A 20,957-nucleotide genomic window follows, 5' to 3' on the forward strand; every position below is an offset into this window, starting at 1 on the left:
CCTCAGGGCTCCAGGTGAGGCTGAACATCATGGCGGAAGAGCGTGGCAGAGGGAAGCAGCTCACATCATCAGAAAGCAGAGACTCCACTCTCCAGATACAAAATACACACCCCAACCAATTCCCACCTCCTCCAGCCACACCCACCACTTCAATGAATCTCATGGGATTGGTTCACAACCCAGCCGTCTCTCCTCTGAACCTTCCTGCACTGTCTCACAGGGCAGCTGTGGGGGCACCTCACATCCACTCCACAACGGGGACCCTGTCCTGGGCTGCTGCTTGCTCTGTGACACACAGCCTCCGAACCCAGGCACAGGGGACCAGGGGCAGGACCGTCCTGTCCATCTGGACCAAAGGCTGCGGCCGGTGCAGAGAGGCCGATCTGAGCTGACCTGGGGCTCAGGCAGCTGCAGGGGCCCTGGCCTTCGCTCGGCCCTGGCTTCTGTTGTTCACCAGACTCAGGGCGGAAGGAGAGACTGCCTCCCTCTGCTGATGGGAAGCCATCAGCAGTTTTCATTTGAAACTAAAATTTAAATGTAAAACTAACTTTTAAATTTAAAAGTTGACAAGGTCTGTCTGGGCTTTCTAAATGGACCCTGTTGGAAATATCTCGTGACTTGTGGGCAGCAGCGCCCGTCCTGGAAGGCCACCCAGCCCAGGAGAGACCCTGCTCAGCCAGGTTTCCCTGCAGGCCTTTGGGAGAGCCGGTCTTGCCTCCTGAGCAAGCTGGACCCTCTAGCACATGCCTGGATCGGAGCAGGCAGGGCTGGGTGGTTAAGTAGCATCCAGAGAGACCGCGAGGCAGACTATAAATACCTGCCCCTCCTGCCTGGCTCTGCGCTGACACACTTACCGTGTTTCACCATGTGCGGAGAGGCACACCTGGGAGACGCAGCGAGATCGAGGTCAGAGGAATGGGGTCTGCTCCTTGCGGGCTGGGGAGTTGGGTGGACTCAGGCACGTGAGGACCGCATGTGTATCTGGGTGCTCAGACAACGGCGCAGAGTGTGTGATGGTCAGGGTGATGTGGCCGCTCTGCAGGAGGAGGTGGCCCGTGGCCTAGGGCGCTTCCCATTCTCTGTGCCTGGTCCTCACTGCTCGGTCCAGTTGCTTCGTTAAGCAGAGTGTAATTCACTGAGGCTTGTACGTGTTAAAGTAAAACCAAAGGGTTCACTGTGCTGCTGCTTTTGTGTGGACTCAGCTCAATCCGCGGTCACCTTGAAAGCTCCTTGGCAAGGGGTGGCCCAGGCCGACCAGGCAGGTCCAGGGCTGCATGGGTGGGGGGCCGCCCCGTGGTCCTGAGCCCAGGCTCCGTGGCAGCACGAGATTCTTCCCAGTGCCTGGCCCAGAAGTGGCTCCTATGCGCCTGTGCCCTTTCGCTCCTGCCAGAGGGTCTGTAAGGAGAACTGAGCGTGGCTGCCCGGCGTCACCTCCTGGAGCTGCGCCATTTGAGCTTAGTTAGCTGGGACTCTCTGGGCGGCGGCAGTCAGTTACCTATGGGCTCAACGTCCCTTCACCCCTCACTGTCCCTTGGAAGGTGCCTGGCGCCACCGCGGGGCGTGGGCCTGGCGTGTCCTCCGCAGCATCTCCTGCTTCCAGTGTTCCCTTTGTCCTCTGAGGATGACCCCCGCCCCTCCTGTGCAGCCCCTCTGGTTTGGTCTGGCCAGTTGCACAGCTGAGCCCTGCTCAGCACAGCAGTTCCCACAGGTCCTGGGCTGAGCTCTGCCCTGGGACAGCAGGTGCTGTGGGCAGGGAGCCCTGCGGTCCCAGAGGCCCAGGCACCTCTGCTCTTGCTGGTGTTCTGCCACGGCAGCGAGTACCTGGGCTGCCGCCTTCTGGGGAGGAAAGGCCTGCATAGCTCCCAGCATGCAGGAGCAGGTCACGGTCACGTGGCCGTGGCCCCGTCACCGTGGGCCTGTGGTGGCTCAGCATGGCAGGAGCATGTGGCACTGCCAAAGCCATCGCCTCAAGACTGGGAGCCAGGAGAACGGCAGGGGCCGGGGCTCCCGCAGCTCCCATGCCCGCAGGCCAGGCCTGGGCTTCCAGTGCTCCCACAGCACCATTGCACCAGGCCGTGCACATGTGGCCTTGCGGGTGCTCATGACCCTCGGCCTCTGCACGCTCAGCCCACAGGCCACGCCCTCCCCGGTGGACTCCACGGACCGGGCTCCAGTGCCCAGGAGGCAGCGCACATCGCCACGTGCTCGCCCAGGGCAAATGCTCTCCCTCCACACGAGCCGCCTCGAGTAGCAGCCCCTGGGCTGGGCTTCCTGCAGCATCGGGAGGCTCCCGTGTGCCGATGGGGACACTGAGCTGAGCCAGCCCCTCCTTCCCAGCTTTCCAAGAAGGTCAAGCTGCCTGGGAACACGGCGCCTGGTCCTCGGAAGACCAAGAGCACAGGAGTCCTTGGGCAGCATCTGTGATGCGGTGGAGGGTGTGAGAAGGTGCTCGTCCCCCACAGGAGAAAGAACCGCCTGGGAGGGCAGCTCTGACCTGCAGCCGTTCCCGGAGCCCGTGCCTGGGCCAGGTCACGTGGTGGGAAGGCCCACGGTGCCAGCGCACAGCCAGTGCAGACACGTGTGCCGGGCGCCGTGGGCTATCTGCAGCCCTGGCTGACTGACTCCTGAAACGCCCATTATGCCCTTAATTGCTGAGCCTCTGGGAAATTGCCACTCAAATCAACAAGTCCTCGATTTAAGTGCTGATTACGATGCAGCCGCCACTTGAGAGGTGGCCACAGGTACGTGGGGAGCGCTGGCGAGGAGCCGCCTGTCCACCAGACATCCCAGTGTTGGTGTGAGGAGCAGCTGAGGCCCAGAGCCACGTCCCCATGGAGGCCTCTCCCTGTGGCCACAGTGAGTCCTGACCACAGGAGAACAGGTAGAAAGCAATGTCCAGCCCCAAGCCCAGCTCCAGGGAAGATCCTCAGGCCCCCGAGAAGGCAGCCAGGGTTAGCAGGAGAGAGAACCTGGACGGAGCTCTTCATATCAGGAAGCAGCAGTTTGCAGAAGTAGCTCAGGGGCAGCAGGTGAGGCTGTGAGCCCAGGACAGGGGCAAGCTGGAGGGAGGGAAGCCCCAGAAGCTTCCTCAGGGCACAGGACCAGGAAGCCGAGCTCCTGTGGAGACTCAGGAGCCTGGAAAACACAAAGAGGCTCTTCGTGTTTCTCAGCAGCAGGAGAACCGCCCAGTGGATCAGCCTAAGAAATAAACCCGAAGCTGCAGGAAGAGGCGGAGGGAGTTCTGGTGAAGGCCGGGGAGGAAGGGAGGCCGAGGAAAATGGCGCAGGCCAGGACAGCCCCAGGCCACAGGGCTGTGCAGAGACCTGCAGACACCCCGCGGAGACTCCACCTGAGCCCACCGACCAAGCTCACAGATTCACTGTGGGAAGGGCCAGTGGTCAAGGAAAGCTTGGTGGGTGAGTCCAGCAAAGCACTGGCAGGTGGACTCCAGTGGAGCCCGAGAACACAGGCCGCAGGCTGCAGTGTCAGGATCTGTGACCAGCACTCTCCTGAGGATCAGAAATGGCTTCTGGCTGTGGACAGGAACAGCCGACAGACGGAGACCCTGGTGCTGAGGTGACAGAGCTGGCTTGCCTGGCCCTTACCACTGGGCCTGACCCCAGAGCCCCCCCAGCCATGTGACCACTCAAGTCCAGCTCACCCAGAAAGCCGTCAGGCTAAGTCACGGTTGGGAGCAGGAGCCCTGCGGACAGGGAAGAGCAGCCAGGATTTCACCACCTGGGAGCAGAGAAGCCCAGGTGGAAGGACGGCGGAGAGGGCTGGATTCCTGCGCCGGAGAGAATTTGGTTGCTGATGGGGCTCTTGCGTGACCGACGCTGGCCCTCGGTGCCAGGCCCACCTCCCCTGTGGTGCCACAGCAGGGTGCTGTGCCAGAGACTCCGGGGCACAGGGTCCGGCATTCAGCCTACAAAGAGACTCAGCAGAGACTCAGCACCCAGCAGAGGATCCAGTCCCGCAAGTCCACAGCTCACAGAAAGGGAACGTCTCTGAGGTGGAACGGCGGCCAAGCCTGACCCACAGCCAGGGAAAGGGCCCCTCACCCCACGCGGACAGTGAGGTGGGCGGGGGACGCAGAAGGCACTCAGGACCCCAGCTTCCCCGCAGAAGGCTGTGTGCAAGGTCCCTAACGACGTTGGGATGGCGAAGGGCTGGAGGCAGTCCGAGTCCCGTGGACGCTGCCCGTGGGCATGTCCTCCTCAGTGAGGCACCATCCTTTCTGTGGTTTCAGGGCTTCTGAGCAAGAGCATGGGATCTGAAGGCAGCCTGTCCCCCACCCACCCGTGCTGCAGACCCGTCGGATCTTAGTCACAGCTGCCGACGGGCATGTGTGAGGGTCAGCTGGTGGCCTCAGGCGCGCTTGGAGTTCTGCTGTGTGTGTGAGAGGAGCCTGGCTCGGGCAACCTCTCTGACCTGTGGGTGTGGGAGTGAGCTTCACAAAGGTGCACTCTTGGCAGACCTCTGGTCTGGGGAGGGTGCAGTACCAGAGAAGTTCTGCGTAGAACCAGGTCCCAGGGCTTTCCCCAGCTCGGGCGAGGCCCAGCTCAGAGGTCTCGCAAGTCCTTCTGCAGTCAGACCTGTGACCACCATGCTGCCTCGGAGGGGCCCACACCAGGCCATGGAAGGGCACACCACCCCCACCAGGCCGTGCAGCGCTGGACATGGGGCAGGTGGGGTTTCCAGTCAGTGTGCGGCTGTTGTAAACAGAATCCCACCAGGCCTTGAGGTGAGGCAGGAGCAGTGCAGGTGCGGACAGCGCTTGACGGGGCTCATGCAGTGCACCACACCCACCAGGAGGCTCTGCGCTTGGGCTCCGGGAACCAGGACGGCAGCCTGGGTGACACATCACTTCCCTGTTGGAGATGGCGTGGCCCCGTGTGGGCACTAGGGAGCAGTGGTCAGTCAGAGCAGCTGCTGGACAGCCCACCAGAGGGTGGCTCTGGGCAGGGACCCTGGCCTTTCTGAACACACCTCAGGATACCACGCCCGGTGGCTGGGGAAGATGAGAGGGCAATGCCCTGGGCTTATCTCTGGACGTGCATCCGGGCATCTGGAGGCTTGGTGCAGCCTCCCCCTGCCGCATGGCCATAAGTCCAGGGTCCACCACAGTGGACTCGTCAGCATGACTCCCGAGGGCCTCAGGGAATGCAGCTTCCTGGCTGGCCCAGGACCTCTGAGCATGGGGCCTGGAGCGGGGTTCCGGGGCCGCCTGAACCTGCCGCTGTGGGCCCAGTGCAAGGACCTGACCCCCCATGGGTGGAAAGGGCCTCCCAGGTCCCTTCCCAGAGTCCCACCAGCGCAGGGCCCCCAGTGGTGGCAGAGCACAAGAAGGCAGCCCACAGAGGAGAGGTGATGGCCTGTCTTGAGGCTGACCAGTACCCAGGTCAGGAGGGAGGCCCCACAGGACCCAAGGCTCTCTGGCATCTGCTCGGGGCTGCCGCAGGACCAGCCCCTCTGGATGCTTTCCTGTGGGAGGCCCTGGAACCTCAAGGCCTCCAGTCCCAGTCAGGGCCCTGAGGATTCCAGTGAGCAGCCTCCCGTGCTCTGGGGTTCGCCTTCTGGGGCACGGTCCTCACGCCTGCCTGGCTGGTTTGGCAGGCGGTCACGGGGTGAGGCCTCCAGCATCACTGGGGCTTCCTACAGGCAGGCCCTCCCAGCTGACCCCGCCACCGCGTGAAGGCCTCAGTAGGGGAGACCCTCAACAGGGCAGAGGGGCGTCCTGTTGGCCTCTGCTGAGTGTCTGCGCCCCTGGAGCTGGTGTTTCGGAGTCCAGCGTGGGGTCCGCAGGACTGAGGCTGAGGGAGTGGCCAGCAGGCCTGCTCCTGGTAGCTGGCGGAGGTGTAGCATGGTGTCCACAGCCATGACGTGCGCACAGGACTGTCCACAGGGCGGGCAGCAGGAAGGGCTCCTCCAGGACTGGACCCGTGATCACACACGGGGAACAGACCAGGGAGCCAGCCAAGGCCCCCGGCCAGACAGACGGGTCCTCACCCGCCGGAAGACCGGCACCCACCCTGGCTATGCCAGCAGGCCCCTCCTGCGACAGGGGCGTGAGGGTCCTCTGCTCGGTTGGTGCCAGCTGGGGCCTTGGGTGCTGAATTCCAAAGAAGTCACTTCACTGGACAGGCCTCCGTGAGGGAAAGGAGTCTGCCGCACCACCGGCTCACGCCAGCCGCTCAGCCCCTCCGTCGGCACTGTCGACCTCGCAGTCACCAAAATGCAGCTGGTCGGTATCCTGACAGCACTCGGCCCCCAGATGGAACTCAGGAGCCTGGCCCGCGTGGCCTGAGCTGACCAGGCAGGGCCGAGCGCCCATGGGACCCTGGCAGGGTTGGGCGGCTGAGGGGCCGGCGGGGGCCACTGTGGCTCCTGCCAGCTCCTGCTCAGGGCCTCAGGCCAGTCCCTGGGGACACTGCCCTAGAAGCCACTGCTTCAGGAGGCGGTGCGCAGGGAGGGCCTAAGCGGGGCCGAGTGGAGCCAGGGAGGACAGTCCTGGTCCCCAGGGTGACGAGCGGGGCCAAGCGGAGCCAGGGAGGACAGTCCTGGGTCCCCAGGGTGACGGGCGTGAAGCAGGCTCTGGACCTCAGGATCGGCCTGGTCAGGCAGCCTCAGGAGCAGAGTGGATGTGGCTGCCCAGAAGACAGTGATCAGCCCCACCAGGGGCTGGGCAGGTCGGGGGCAGGGGGCGGACAAGCAGCCCCAGCCTCTCTCTCAGACACAGTGTGGCCCCTGCTGCCCAGACTGCCACGGGGTCTCGGCCAGCGTGTGTGCTCACCCCTTCCCCACGTGAACGCAGACCCTGGAGCAGGTGCTGGCTGTGTGGCGGAGGTTGTCCAGCCCCCTCCTGGACTCTGGGTGCCAGCCTCTGGTGGGTGCAGCCAGCTCTAGAAGGGCCTGTCTAGGCTCACACGACTCCTGCCCACTGTCGAGGGTGGGAGGCCAGAGGGGCAGGGAGGGCTCTGCAGATGCCCCGGGACCTGGGACAGGGCTGGGGAGGGTCCTGCGGGTGGGGGTGCCCTCCCCAGCCCCTCCCAAGCCCCTCCCCTCCCGCTGGCCCGCAGGGTCTCCAGCCTCGTCCCCCTGACCCTCTGTCCTTCCTGCAGTGTTCCACCTGTCCCACAAGGTCACCAGCGTCGTCCCTGAGAGCGCTCTGCTCATTGTGCTGGGCCTGGTGCTGGGCGGCATCGTCTGGGCGGCTGACCACATTGCCTCCTTCACGCTCACGCCCACGGTCTTCTTCTTCTACCTGCTGCCCCCCATTGTGCTGGACGCCGGCTACTTCATGCCCAACCGGCTCTTCTTCGGCAACCTGGGCACCATCCTACTGTATGCTGTCGTCGGCACCGTGTGGAACGCAGCCACCACGGGCCTGTCGCTCTATGGGGTCTTCCTCAGCGGCCTGATGGGTGAGTCCACGGCCGCCCGCAGGGTGGGCAGCAGGCCGCTCTGTTCAGGAAAGGTCAGGGTGCGGAATCCCCCCTGGGCGAAGGCTGGGACAGAGAGGGATGTTGCTGCTGGTGGGCTGGTTTAAAGACCCACCAGTCTGCAGCGTGTTTGCCACGCCGGGCTGAGGCCCGTGCCCTGCTCGAGAGAGGACCTCTTTCCGGTCAGTTGGTGTGTGGGTGGGATCTGACAATGCATCTTCCTCCCCTGCTGGGCAGGGAGGTGGGGTCTGGCCTCCATCCCAGGGAAAAGAGGACGAGAGGAGGCGGCATGCAGGCCCACAGACTGGACCACAGGCTGGCTAAGCCCACTTCCCACGGCCTCCCCCCGTGAGGCCCATGACCTCCCCGAGTCCCGCGCCTCAGGCCGGAGGCCACTGGGCAAGCACTCCCAGGGACAGGCCAGGATCAGTGACCTTCCCTCCAGCTCAAGGCAGAGCTGTGGCCCACTCACCATGTGAATGGGGCCTTGAAACCCTGGAGGCCGAGAGAAGTGTGGTGACAACACAGCACTCCCTCCCGCGTGCCGTGCCCTCCACGCCAGGTCCTCACCAGGCTGCTCCTTGAGCCTCCCACCAGCGTCCCCGCGAGAGCACCCGCAGGCGTGGACAGGCATGGAGGTACAGTTGCAGAGGGTGTCACCATAAGGTGGCCAGGACGTACCTAGCATGACCGGCCACCTCTGACCGCTGGGCACAGGGATGATTCAGGGTCTGGAAAGGTACCCTGTACCCACTGCCCACAGCCCCCAGGGCATCACGCCCACCCTCACTGATAGCCCTTTGACACACGAGGTCCTGGCATGGGGTGTCCCAGGGTGGTTTTAGAAGAAGCCTTCAAAAGACCTGGCAAGCTGCAGGGGCTACTCTCTGGCGGGCACACTCCGGGGCTCCCTGGCCACTGGCCTCACGTGCTGTCAGGGTCTCCTCGCTCACTTGGTCAGGCGCAGCACCTGGGTTTTCTTTTGTAAAGCAGAAGTCCTCACAACAGGCACGGGCCTTGCAGTCCGCTGACCAAATTGTGTGCCTGTGTTGGACCTAGCTATGTGGACATCAAACTCAGGCATTCCCGCTGCCAGCGGGGACCGGGTCCATCCTCCTGCTGTGGCTGTGCAGGACTGTCCTGCCACCATGTGCCCTCTTCACGGTGGACACACACTGGTGGCCTGCACTTAGTCCCTGGGTCCCAGCAGGAAATCCAGGAGTGACTGAGCGGGGCAGGCAGTGGCCAGGACCAAAGCCAGGTGCACCCACCACAGAAGGGTCAGCTGGGCTGGCCACAGAGGCCCTGCAGGTGGGCAAAGTTGCCATTCTTCCTACCCGAGGTAGAGAAAGGGCCCAGAGCAGGCGGCCCAGTGGCATGAGCCCCTTGCTCCAGACACTCCTGGCAGGGCCAGTTTCCGATTCAGCGGCCTATGCTTCCTGCCGGGAGCTGGCTGGTTCTCAGGATGCACACTGCAGGGTCTGCCAGGGCCCTGGAGCCAGAGGCTGGTCACAGTGGAGGCATCTGAGGACTGGCCTTGAAGGCAGGCTGGGTCTGTGCTGACCTTCCACATAGGCGCTACAGGGAGTGCGACCTGACTGAGGCTGCGGGGCGGCCAGTCACGGCCATACCCCTCCCCACTCTGCTCCCTGCAGTGGACCCACCCGTGCTGTCCTGGCAATGACCCACAAGCTTGCCTGCCCTGCGGGCTGGTGGGCAGGGTCTGCCCCAGCCCAGGAGGGAGAAGCCCCTGTGGGACTCTGCTGGCGTTGCACATCCAGGCCTCCCGCCTGGGCTCCGCCCTCGGGCTCCTTCTGCTGCCTCGATGTGGTCTGGGGACCTGGGGGCCGCAGGGGCCCACGCCGCCTGGCCGGGACTGCCCCTCCCGGGCACTGGGTGCTGGACCCTCCCCTAGCCCCCGTCTTGCAGGTGAGCTGCAGATCGGGCTGCTGGACTTCCTGCTCTTCGGCAGCCTGATCGCGGCTGTGGACCCGGTGGCTGTCCTGGCGGTATTTGAGGAGGTGCACGTCAACGAGGTCCTGTTCATCATCGTGTTCGGGGAGTCGCTGCTGAACGACGCCGTGACCGTGGTGAGGCCACCACAGGGGCCAGTACTGAGAGGCACGGGACTCTGCCCATGGGACGCCGTCCCCGTTCTTGGGCCAATGGGCAGGGAGGCTCTTGCCCAGAGCGGGCGGCCCAGCAGTGCCAGGACCCTGGGGCCTGCGCCTGTGTGGGTGCGGGTGTCCCCGGGGCACCTCGCCTGCATGCTCCCTCTGCCTCTTCCTGATCGTGGACCCACTGTGTGCTGCCTGTGCGGGCAGGGCTGGCAGGGCTGAACGCCCATAGCTGCCAGGCCCCAGAACAGAGGAGCTGACAAGCTGGCCCCTAGGATGTATCCTCTGCTGCGCCTTGACCAAGCGCCCAGTCCTGGGGGCTGCAGGCAGAGGTCGGGGCAACAGGCTCCTCCTGAGGAGGCCCCTGGTGTGCAGACGGCGTGTTCTGCCTCCTCCCCCTGCACGTCCGTGACCTGATCCCTCCTCACGAGGACCCCTCAGCGTGGCCTGCCCTCGAGACCTGTTTCACCTTGTTCCTTTTTGAAGGCCCCGCTCCAAATGCGGGCGAGAACTGGGGTCCAGGCCAGGACAACGCGTGCTTCCAGCAACAGGCTGGCCCCTCGTGGGACTCACGGAGCAGACGCAGCCGCATTGTCTGTGTGGCCCCTGGAGACGTGTCCGGGGGCCCTGGACCGCGTGCAGGTGGCAGGGCAGCAGGCAGGCTGCTCCTCAGGAGGGCTGGGCGATTCAGGACGCGGGCACAGCCTCCTCTTGGTCTCCGGACCTCGGGATGCAGAAGTCAAGGTGTGATCTGTCCCTGGCCTCCAGAAGGGCCTGGTCCAGGGACATCCTCACCGAAGCGGGGCCCTGGCACAGCAGAGTTCTCCCACATGCTGCAGGCGCCTTTCCCAGGGGCAGCTGGGGACCCTTTTGAGACCAGTCAAGGTCAGCGCATAGCACCCGCTGGGCCAGGGCGGCCTTGGCTCCATGTCCCCATGGAGCCTCCCTGGGAGCCAAGGGCCCTCCCTGCCCACATGGCCCCACTGTTCTCACCTGCATCTCCACGAAGAGCATGCCCCACGAGGCCCTGCTGGGGGCTCAGTGGCCACCGAGGACATGACCCCCAGACCACATGCCTGCCCTTGGGGCCCCCAGCACACACCTCAGAGCAGAACAGGTCAGCCGGGGCCTATGTCCCCAAGTCTGGAGTCACAGACCTCACGAGAGCAGGGGCTTGGGAATGGCCACTACCCAGCACCAGTACAGGATGGGTTAGGTCACACATGGACATGGGAGGCCAGAGGGCGTGGCCCCACAGTCTAGCCACACAGTGCGAAGCCACCAGACAGGGCCCTCTGATAGTCTTAGCAAAGGAAGTGGAGGGTTAACGCCTGTGGTCAGCTCTGGCTGCCCCATCTGGCCAAGGGTAGGAAGAGGCCAACTCTGCTCCTGAAGCTCTGGCCCTTCCAGAACATTCTCTCACCCACACGTCCTTCCTACTAGTCATTATGGGCCTCTTCCTCTTACTACTGTTCCCTGTGCTGGCCTTTAGTTGCTGTGGAGTCCACACACGGCCTAAGGCCAGTGAGTCCCAGGCACTGAGATGGGGAGCAGTCAGCATTGACCACCGACTGACCAGATGCTTGGCTGTCTCCTGCCCTTTCAGGTCCTATACAATGTCTTTGAGTCTTTCGTGACACTGGGTGGTGACAAGGTGACCGGCGTGGACTGTGTGAAAGGCATAGGTATGTGGCTAGAGGGTCCTACAGCCCACCCCAGGCCTGGCCAGCAGGCACGTGGGCCACGGGCCTGCAGAACTCAGGCCACCTTTGGCCTCTGTGGCTCTAGGGCCCTGCAACCCCCGAAGGGAAAGGTGTCTACACGCAGCCCTCCCAGACACCCCAGAAATAGGACTTGCGGGGTCCTGGCAATCCTGGGTGGCCTGCTGGGCAGGGAGACCCACCAATCTGTGCCTCCCTAGGGAGGGAAGGACGTGGCACTAGGGACGCGGCCTGGTGCCCAGGGCCGTCTGTCCAGGTGCACCCCTGGGACTGGCCCTCGCTTCCCGAGCTCCTGTGGGTGGGATCAGCAGGCAACTCTCCCTGAGGAGCGGCCAGGCAGGCCCGCCTAGCAGCCTGGCCCACAAAGCTGGCCCCAAAGGGCCACTCGGAGGCTTCAGCCCTGGCCCTTGCCCCTCACAGTGTCCTTCTTCGTGGTGAGCCTGGGGGGCACTCTGGTGGGGGTCGTCTTTGCCTTCCTGCTGTCCCTGGTGACCCGCTTCACCAAGCACGTGCGCATCATCGAGCCTGGCTTCGTCTTCGTCATCTCCTACCTGTCCTACCTGACCTCTGAGATGCTGTCCCTGTCAGCCATCCTGGCGTAAGAGACCCTGCCCACGGGGGGTTACTTCTGCCTGGTGGCAGGCTGGAGACCCCTGCACTGGACCTGGGGACACTACACCAGGCTGGCGCTTCTGCCAGGGGGCACAGGTGTGGGTGGAGGGCCCACAGGTCACCCTTGCCCTGGGCAGGGGACATGGACGGCCCACACTGCCTCCTTGGAGTGTGACCTTTCAGAGCACATCTCCCAGCTGCCTCAGCCCCAGGCTGTGTGGAAATTCATTGTCGGGGGACAAAGAATGTGAAGGATTTGATTTCTAGATCAGCAGTTGGCGTTTCCACAGATGGGCCAAGGCTGGCTGGCATGTCTGCTGGGGGTGGGGAGGCGGGCAGCAGAGCTGGCCCAGCTCAGGCCTGGCCCCAGGCTCAGGCCCACGCAGTGCAGGGCTGACCCATGGCGGTCAGCTGGGCCAGGCTCATGCCCCGCCCGCCCACAGCATCACCTTCTGTGGCATCTGCTGCCAGAAGTACGTGAAGGCCAACATCTCGGAGCAGTCGGCCACCACCGTGCGCTACACCATGAAGATGCTGGCCAGCGGGGCCGAGACCATCATCTTCATGTTCCTGGGCATCTCAGCCGTAGACCCCCTCATCTGGACGTGGAACACAGCCTTCGTGCTGCTCACGCTGGTCTTCATCTCTGTGTACCGGGCCATTGGTGAGGACCCGCCCTGGTCATAGCCACCATGCTCACTTGGCCCAGTGGCCGCACACTTGAGGCCCCTGGGACGGTGCCCCCCAAACCGGCCCCCATCACTGGCCCCCATAAAGACCCAAGCTTCCTCAGGGTCTGGAGACAGGCACGGGCTGGGGATCGAGGTGCCTGGCTGCCCCCCACGTTGCCACCGACTCACTCTGATGGGCCCCAGGGCAGGACCAGGGTGATGGAACGTGGGGCCAGAAGCCTGCTGCCCCGTCCTACAGGGAGCACGACCAAGAGGGCCGCTGGGAAGCACCCACCGTCCCATCCACCGGAACCACTGAGGGACGGGGCGGAGAGCTGAGGAAGGGCGCCAGGCGGGCGGCAGGGGCACTGGCTGACGTGCCTCCCCACCACAGGTGTCGTCCTGCAGACCTGGATCCTGAACCGGTACCGCATGGTGCAGCTGGAACCCATCGACCAGGTGGTCATGTCCTACGGCGGCCTGCGCGGGGCTGTGGCCTATGCCCTGGTGGTGCTGCTGGATGAGAACAAGGTCAAGGAGAAGAACCTGTTCGTCAGCACCACCATCATTGTGGTCTTCTTCACGGTCATCTTCCAGGTGCGGCTGGACCTGGCTGCACAGTCCTGGTCCCCACAGGCCAGGCGGGCCCATCTCAGCACGGTGGGGCCAGAGTCTCCAGCCTCCAGACCCTAACTGGGTCGCGTAATTTTAGTAACAGGCTGTGGCCCCACGGGACGCAGCCCAGTTTGTCCCGAGTGCTGTCTGGCTGTCTGATGAGCAGGGCCCCCCGTTACCACTCAGGCGAGTCTCCAGACTCGCTGGTTCTTCCATACCTGTCACCATCTGCAAGTGACCACAGGGTTCTGGGAGCAGGCAGGGCATCACTTGCTGGCCGAGAAGCGGGGAAGGGAGCCCAGGCTCACAGGCACCTGCTGGGCCAGGTGTGTGTGACGCGGGCGCGGCCAGCTGTCCAGGGCACCACTCTGCTCTTCCCTGACTGGGCAGAAGTCGGGCCTGACCCGGCTGGTGGGCGTGTCTTCACCGTGACAATGAGGTGATAAGCCCCGGGCTCCAGGGGCGCCATGGCATCCTGGTTGGAGCAGGGTCCCCTCGGGTAGGCAGCTGGGAGCACCTGGCTGTCCTGTCCAGCCTGCACGGCTGCACACGAACAGCAGGATGGGCGGTCTGTTTCAGGGTTCCGTCTGGTGACAGGCCTGGGTGGCAGCCCTCCGCCTCTGCGTCTGGGGGTCGAAGGAGCAATGGCGGGGACCCGGGGGCCTCATGAACTCTGAGGCACAGGCTAGGGCTCGTTTCTGCAGGGTGGGGTCACAGATGCCTATGTCCTGGGCTTCCCAGCATGGCAGGGAGGCCACACTTGGGCTGGGGGCAGAGTGTCCCGCCTGGCATCAGGATGAGTAAGGCCGGTCTTCCAGGGCCTGACCATCAAGCCTCTGGTGCAGTGGCTGAAGGTGAAGAGGAGCGAGCAGCGAGAGCCCAAGCTCAACGAGAAGCTGCACGGCCGGGTAGGGCGGTGGGCGCGGGCATGGGCGGGCACGGCGGGCAGTGGGCGGTGGGCATAGGCGGGCATGGCAGGGAGTGGTAGGGAGTAGAGGGCAGAGGGAGGGACCAGTCCCACGTCCCTGGGGCTCCAGGAAGCCGAGTGGTCCCAGTGAGGCTAAGGGGTGTCCTTCCCCCCAAAGGCATTCGACCACATCCTCTCTGCCATTGAGGACATCTCAGGACAAATTGGACACAATTATCTCAGAGATAAGTACGTGGCCAGAGCTGGACCAAGGCCTTCCTAAGCCTGTGGGACCCACGGGCACAGTGAGGGCCACCACAGACCCTGCGATGCTACAGGGGTTGAGTCACCACGATCCAGGGCCCCGGGCCGGGAGCCAGAGGCTGTCAGGGAGCCCTGCCCTGGCTGGGCCTCCAGGGTGGGGCGGTGCCTTGTGCCCTTGCCAGCTGCTACACCCTTCACTTGTGTGGGAACTGAAAAATCAGTGCACGTCCCCTGCCCCGGCCCCGCTATGGACAGAAGAAGGGCGCATTAGTGACAGTCGACATTTAAAATTATTTTGATCATCTGCGTTTCGGGAGACGGCCGCTTACCTGGGAGGAGCGTCCAGGCTCACAGCTGCAGGCACCCCAGGAGACTTGCACCTCCTCTGAGGGCCAGGTGCCACCTGAAAGCCCCATCCACGAGGCGAGGACACAGAGCCACGGTGCCACCTGCGTTCTGAAGGCCAAATCACCGAACAGTGAGGCCCAGAGGTGGCCCTGCAAAGTGGACTCCGAGGGCCTGCCATTTAAAACTCACCTCCAGGGAGACTTTTTCCTGCTCAGCCCCTTGTCTAGGTCCCCTCTGCCTGGGGCAGGCAGCCCCGTCCGAGTGCTAATGGGACTGTCTGTCCCCCAGGTGGTCCAATTTTGATAGGAAGTTCCTCAGCAAGGTCCTGATGAGACGGTCAGCCCAGAAGTCTCGAGATCGGATTCTGAATGTCTTCCATGAGCTGAACTTGAAGGATGCCATCAGCTATGTGGCTGAGGTACTGGAACATTCCATGCCCTTCTGGAGTTGCAGGGCTGAAGCAAGAGGACATTGGACGTGGTCCAGAGGCACACATGAGGGCCCCTGCACCCTGTGCATGAGTGTCCTGCCCCCAAAACTCAAGTGCAGCTCAGGCTCCTGATACCTGGGGACAGGCATGTCAGAACCCCTGACGTTCGAGGGGACGGACGTCCAGGCAGGCGATGCTCAGTCAGACGCTGGTGCTGGTGGCTCTGAGCACCTAGGTCAGGACTTCTGACTGTAGGGAAAGCAGGGAAGGGGTTAGGGACCAAGGTCCTAGCACACACAGGAACACCCAGGGGAAGAAATAGGATTTCTTCCCGTCCTCTCGCTTCACCAGGTAAATGAATCCACCCCCAAGTCCTGAGGCTGTCCACACATGGGTGGTGGGCATGACCAGGCCATGGCACAGAGGAGCAGCTCAGATCAGTGGGAGGGGAGCGACCAGTCCTGCCATGGCTCGCAGGGCCTGTCGCCAGGGGCACCACACAGCCCCCTCCCACGCACAGTCAGGACTCAGGACATGTGGGTGGGTAGACATGGGAGGCACGCAGCTCATGGCAGGACACAGTCCAACCCCACCTTCCCCACCTCAGCCCCAAGTGTGTCCGCAGGGCAGGCCCCACGTGGCCGTTCACAGTGGCAGGGCAGGCCTCGACCTCAGATGATTTCTTGGCCTCCTCTGAAGGCCAGTCCTACAGAGGGCAACAATGTTCTTTCTGCAGTCTTGGAGCTGGATGAGGACAGGGAGGCGAGGGTGGGCAGGGGTCTCTGGCGGCCTCTGAGTGCGGCTTCCTGTCTTTGGGGTGTTCTTCAACTCCTCACTTCAGCAGATGATGGATACCAAGCAGGGTGCTGAGCCTGCCCTTTGTCCCTACCAGCCAGTGTGTCCCTGACGCAGAACCCATGGCCTTGGGTTCTGTTCTCCCCCCAACACCACTCAGTTGGGGAAATGGCCCCAGGTCCAGGGGAGTTCGCGTTCACAGCCTCAGTCCTTCCCTGGGTGCCTAGGGCCCCAGCCTCCTTCCCAGTCCCAGCCCCTGCCCCAAGGGTCCCCTACCTCCCTCACATCCCCTCTGGGTGGGGCATGCCAGGCACTGTAAATGCTGCAGACCCAACCTTGCCGTCTGTGGCCGGGGGACAGGTGGTGTGGAGAAGGCAGGGTTGGAAGTCAGAGGCCAGGTGATGACACTCCAGATGCCTCGGAGTTTGGCGGAGGACGATCCAAACACCCACAAGTCTGCCCCACCCCCAGGCTCCCACAGAGCATTTCCTGAGCTGTGAAGTGCAGTGGACATGTTGAGGCTAGTTAAGGACAAGGAGCAGCCTGACAAGGCCACTCACCCCTCCTCCTCAGCACAAGCCCTCCCTGAGCTGCAGCCCACTGTGATCTTGTCCACTGAGGCTGCTTACCCTCCTGACCCAGGCTCCGCTGCAGCGTGGATCCTTTATCCTCCAGCAACTTCTGGGTTGCTGTTGGAGTCCACTGGGGCCTGAGGCCTGTGGGTTGGAGGCTCCAATGAGGACAGGGGTCCCCTTCCCAATCTGCAGGTAGGATGGCACTTTCCCAGACTCCCCCAGTGCCCTCCAAGAGGTTCTGTCTCTGTGCAGTTCTGCCTCGGCCAATACTTGACCCCACCGCTCAGGTGGAGCACTGCCTGTGGCCCTGCAGGAGCTGGTCTCACCTGGTGGGTGGTCTCCATCCCTGTAGGAGCTGGTCTCACTCCTGGTGGGTGGTCTCCATCCCTGTAGGAGCTGGTCTCACCCTGGTGGGTGGTCTCCATCCCTGTAGGAGCTAGTCTCACCCTGGTGGGTGGTCTCCATCCCTGTAGGAGCTGGTCTCACCCTGGTGGGTGGTCTCCATCCCTGTAGGAGCCGGTCTTACTCCTGGTGGGTGGTCTCCATCCCTGTAGGAGCTGGTCTCACCCTGGTGGGTGGTCTCCATCCCTGTAGGAGCTGGTCTCACTCCTGGTGGGTGGTCTCCATCCCTGCAGGAGCTGGTCTCACTCCTGGTGGGTGGTCACCATCCCTGCAGGAGCTGGTCTCACTCCTGGTGGGTGGTCTCCATCCCTGCAGGAGCTGGTCTCACCTGGTGGGTGGTCTCCATCCCTGCAGGAGCTGGTCTCACCCTGGTGGGTGGTCTCCATCCCTGTAGGAGCTGGTCTCACCCTGGTGGGTGGTCTCCATCCCTGCAGGAGCTGGTCTCACTCCTGGTGGGTGGTCTCCATCCCTGCAGGAGCTGGTCTCACCCTGGTGGGTGGTCTCCATCCCTGCAGGAGCTGGTCTCACTCCTGGTGGGTGGTCTCCATCCCTGTAGGAGCTGGTCTCACCCTGGTGGGTGGTCTCCATCCCTGTAGGAGCTGGTCTCACTCCTGGTGGGTGGTCTCCATCCCTGTAGGAGCTGGTCTCACTCCTGGTGGGTGGTCTCCATCCCTGTAGGAGCTGGTCTCACCCTGGTGGGTGGTCTCCATCCCTGTAGGAGCTGGTCTCACCTGGTGGGTGGTCTCCATCCCTGTAGGAGCTGCTCTCGCTCCTGGTGGGTGGTCTCCATCCCTGCAGGAGCTGGTCTCGCTCCTGGTGGGTGGTCTCCATCCCTGCAGGAGCTGGTCTCGCTCCTGGTGGGTGGTCTCCATCCCTGCAGGAGCTGGTCTCACCTGGTGGGTGGTCTCCATCCCTGTAGGAGCTGGTCTCACTCCTGGTGGGTGGTCTCCATCCCTGTAGGAGCTGGTCTCACTCCTGGTGGGTGGTCTCCATCCCTGCAGGAGCTGGTCTCACCCTGGTGGGTGGTCTCCATCCCTGCAGGAGCTGGTCTCACTCCTGGTGGGTGGTCTCCATCCCTGTAGGAGCTGGTCTCACCCTGGTGGGTGGTCTCCATCCCTGTAGGAGCTGGTCTCACTCCTGGTGGGTGGTCTCCATCCCTGTAGGAGCTGGTCTCACTCCTGGTGGGTGGTCTCCATCCCTGTAGGAGCTGGTCTCACCCTGGTGGGTGGTCTCCATCCCTGTAGGAGCTGGTCTCACCTGGTGGGTGGTCTCCATCCCTGTAGGAGCTGCTCTCGCTCCTGGTGGGTGGTCTCCATCCCTGCAGGAGCTGGTCTCGCTCCTGGTGGGTGGTCTCCATCCCTGCAGGAGCTGGTCTCGCTCCTGGTGGGTGGTCTCCATCCCTGCAGGAGCTGGTCTCACCTGGTGGGTGGTCTCCATCCCTGCAGGAGCTGGTCTCACTCCTGGTGGGTGGTCTCCATCCCTGCAGGAGCTGGTCTCACTCCTGGTGGGTGGTCTCCATCCCTGCAGGAGCTGGTCTCACTCCTGGTGGGTGGTCTCCATCCCTGCAGGAGCTGGTCTCACCCTGGTGGGTGGTCTCCATCCCTGCAGGAGCTGCTCTCGCTCCTGGTGGGTGGTCTCCCTCCCTGCAGGAGCTGGTCTCACCCTGGTGGGTGGTCTCCATCCCTGCAGGAGCTGGTCTCACCCTGGTGGGTGGTCTCCATCCCTGTAGGAGCTGGTCTCACTCCTGGTGGGTGGTCTCCATCCCTGCAGGAGCTGGTCTCACCCTGGTGGGTGGTCTCCATCCCTGTAGGAGCTGGTCTCACTCCTGGTGGGTGGTCTCCATCCCTGCAGAAGCTGGTCTCACCCTGGTGGGTGGTCTCCATCCCTGCAGGAGCTGGTCTCACCCTGGTGGGTGGTCTCCATCCCTGCAGGAGCTGGTCTCACCTGGTGGGTGGTCTCCATCCCTGCAGGAGCTGGTCTCACTCCTGGTGGGTGGTCTCCATCCCTGCAGGAGCTGGTCTCACTCCTGGTGGGTGGTCTCCATCCCTGTAGGAGCTGGTCTCACCCTGGTGGGTGGTCTCCATCCCTGTAGGAGCTGGTCTCATTCCTGGTGGGTGGTCTCCCTCCCTGCAGGAGCTGGTCTCACCCTGGTGGGTGGTCTCCATCCCTGTAGGAGCTGGTCTCACCCTGGTGGGTGGTCTCCCTCCCTGCAGGAGCTGGTCTCACCCTGGTGGGTGGTCTCCGACCTTGCAGGTTGTGGGGGACACTGGCAGGTCATTCATGGTCTCCCACAGAGCCGACTTTCCCTAGGCTCCATCTCCACTCCCAGCCCTGCAGGGCCCAAGCACAGGCAGCAGGGCCCCATGTTGCCAGGTGCTTCCCAGGACCTCCTCAGCTGACATCTGCCCTGCCCTGCAGGGCGAGCGGCGGGGGTCTCTGGCCTTCATCCGCTCCCCAAGCACCGACAACATGGTCAACGTGGACTTCAGCACACCACGCCCGTCCACCGTGGAGGCCTCGGTGTCCTACCTCCTGTACGTGCTTCCTGTGGGGGCTGCCACCCTGGAGCCTGAGGATGGGTGGGGTCTTTCCTGGCCAGCTCCTTGGGAAGTCATAATGGGCGAGGGGGGATCTGGGGGCCTGGACCGGGTGGGAGAGCACGGAAGAGAGCATGTCCCACCAAGCAGACCTGCCTTTACTAAGTAGCCTACAGGAGCACATTTCTGTGGCACTGATGTGGCATGGGAGGGGTGGGGCAGTCAGGGGCCAGGACCTGGTCTCTTTCTCCTGGCCACCAGGTGCCTGTCCTTTCCAGGATGTTGTCTGTTACCTGGAGCAGCTTATGGCCAGTTCCTACTGAAGGTGGCTGGTGCAGGTGTCCCAGCACTGGGGAAGGGCAGTGGGCAGGTTCGCTCCACGGCCTCTCAGCTAGGCTTTACGGGGGACTGACGAAGGTCTTCCTTAAAGAGGAGGCTGGGAGGCCTGTGGGCATCAGTCTGACTAAAACTGCAAGGAGAGGAGAGCAGGCCCAGTGTCTAGGTGTGCAGGCAGGAGTGCAAGGGGCAGCTCCTCCTGGGCTCAGTCCCTCCAGGTTCAGTATGGGTTCCTCACAGGAGGGAAAATGTCAGCGCCGTGTGCCTGGATATGCAGTCCTTGGAGCAGAGGCGGAGGAGCATCCGAGACACGGAGGACATGGTCACCCACCACACACTGCAGCAGTACCTGTACAAGCCCCGGCAGGAGGTGGGCAGGGGTATGCCTGCCAGATCCTCCGAGTTTCTGGAGGTGGGGTCCAGCCAGATCCCCTCCCCTATGCTGGGGAGGGAGGGTCTGCCCCTGCCCTCCCGTCGCTGGCGAAGCCACGTGGAGCCCTGGGGCAGCGTCCTGCCTCTCCCCAGACAGAGCGGTCAGGAGGGCTGGGCAGGAGTTCAGCACTGGTCCCCGCAGCCTGACGGCCCGCTTCTCCCCCAGTACAAGCATCTCTACAGTCGGCACGAGTTAACTCCAAACGAGAATGAGAAGCAGGACAAGGAGATCTTCCACAGGACAATGCGGAAACGCCTGGAGTCCTTCAAGTCTGCTAAGCTAGGGATCAACCAAAACAAGAAGGCCGCGAAGCTGTACAAGAGGGAGCGCGCGCAGAAGCGGGTGAGGGGCGGGGCGGGGCTGGAAGGCGGGGCCAGGCTGTGGGCTGAGCAGGGCCAGGGGGTCGGGGCGGGGCGGGCCCGGGCGTGAGGGCGGGGCCAGGCTGTAGGAGGAGCAGGGCCGAGGGCGGGGCCAGGCTGTAGGCTGAGCAGGGTCAGGGGGCGGGGCGGGGCGGGCCCGGGCGGGTGGGCGAGGCCAGGCTGTAGGCTGAGCAGGGCCAGGGGGCGGGGCGGGGCGGGGCGGGGCCGCGGGGCCAGGCTGTGGGCTGAGCAGGGCCAGGGGGCGGGGCGGGGCGGGCCCGGGCGTGAGGGCGGGGCCAGGCTGTAGGAGGAGCAGGGCCGGGGGCGGGGCCAGGCTGTAGGCTGAGCAGGGCCAGGGGGCGGGGCGGGCCCGGGCCACGCAGTGGGCTGAGC

General features: G+C 63.9%; 1 protein-coding gene across 5 annotated transcripts in view; it reads left to right on the top strand.

Annotated features, from left to right (window-relative positions):
* SLC9A3 (solute carrier family 9 member A3) overlaps positions 1 to 20,957 on the top strand; it is a 38,181-nt gene that overhangs the window by 12,621 nt on the left and 4,603 nt on the right. For all 5 annotated transcript variants that reach the window (XM_079144525.1, XM_079144526.1, XM_079144528.1 and 2 more), the window contains 12 exons: positions 7,122 to 7,424; positions 9,372 to 9,532; positions 11,166 to 11,244; positions 11,701 to 11,878; positions 12,336 to 12,556; positions 12,958 to 13,160; positions 13,997 to 14,086; positions 14,264 to 14,334; positions 14,986 to 15,115; positions 19,318 to 19,433; positions 20,013 to 20,142; positions 20,371 to 20,547. In XM_079144525.1, the coding sequence (XP_079000651.1) occupies positions 7,122 to 7,424; positions 9,372 to 9,532; positions 11,166 to 11,244; positions 11,701 to 11,878; positions 12,336 to 12,556; positions 12,958 to 13,160; positions 13,997 to 14,086; positions 14,264 to 14,334; positions 14,986 to 15,115; positions 19,318 to 19,433; positions 20,013 to 20,142; positions 20,371 to 20,547 (1,859 nt within the window). The remainder of the gene's footprint in view (positions 1 to 7,121; positions 7,425 to 9,371; positions 9,533 to 11,165; positions 11,245 to 11,700; positions 11,879 to 12,335; positions 12,557 to 12,957; positions 13,161 to 13,996; positions 14,087 to 14,263; positions 14,335 to 14,985; positions 15,116 to 19,317; positions 19,434 to 20,012; positions 20,143 to 20,370; positions 20,548 to 20,957) is intronic.

Source organism: Sciurus vulgaris (assembly GCF_902686455.1).
Source record: "Sciurus vulgaris genome assembly, chromosome: 6".
Classification (NCBI taxonomy): Eukaryota; Metazoa; Chordata; class Mammalia; order Rodentia; family Sciuridae; genus Sciurus; species Sciurus vulgaris.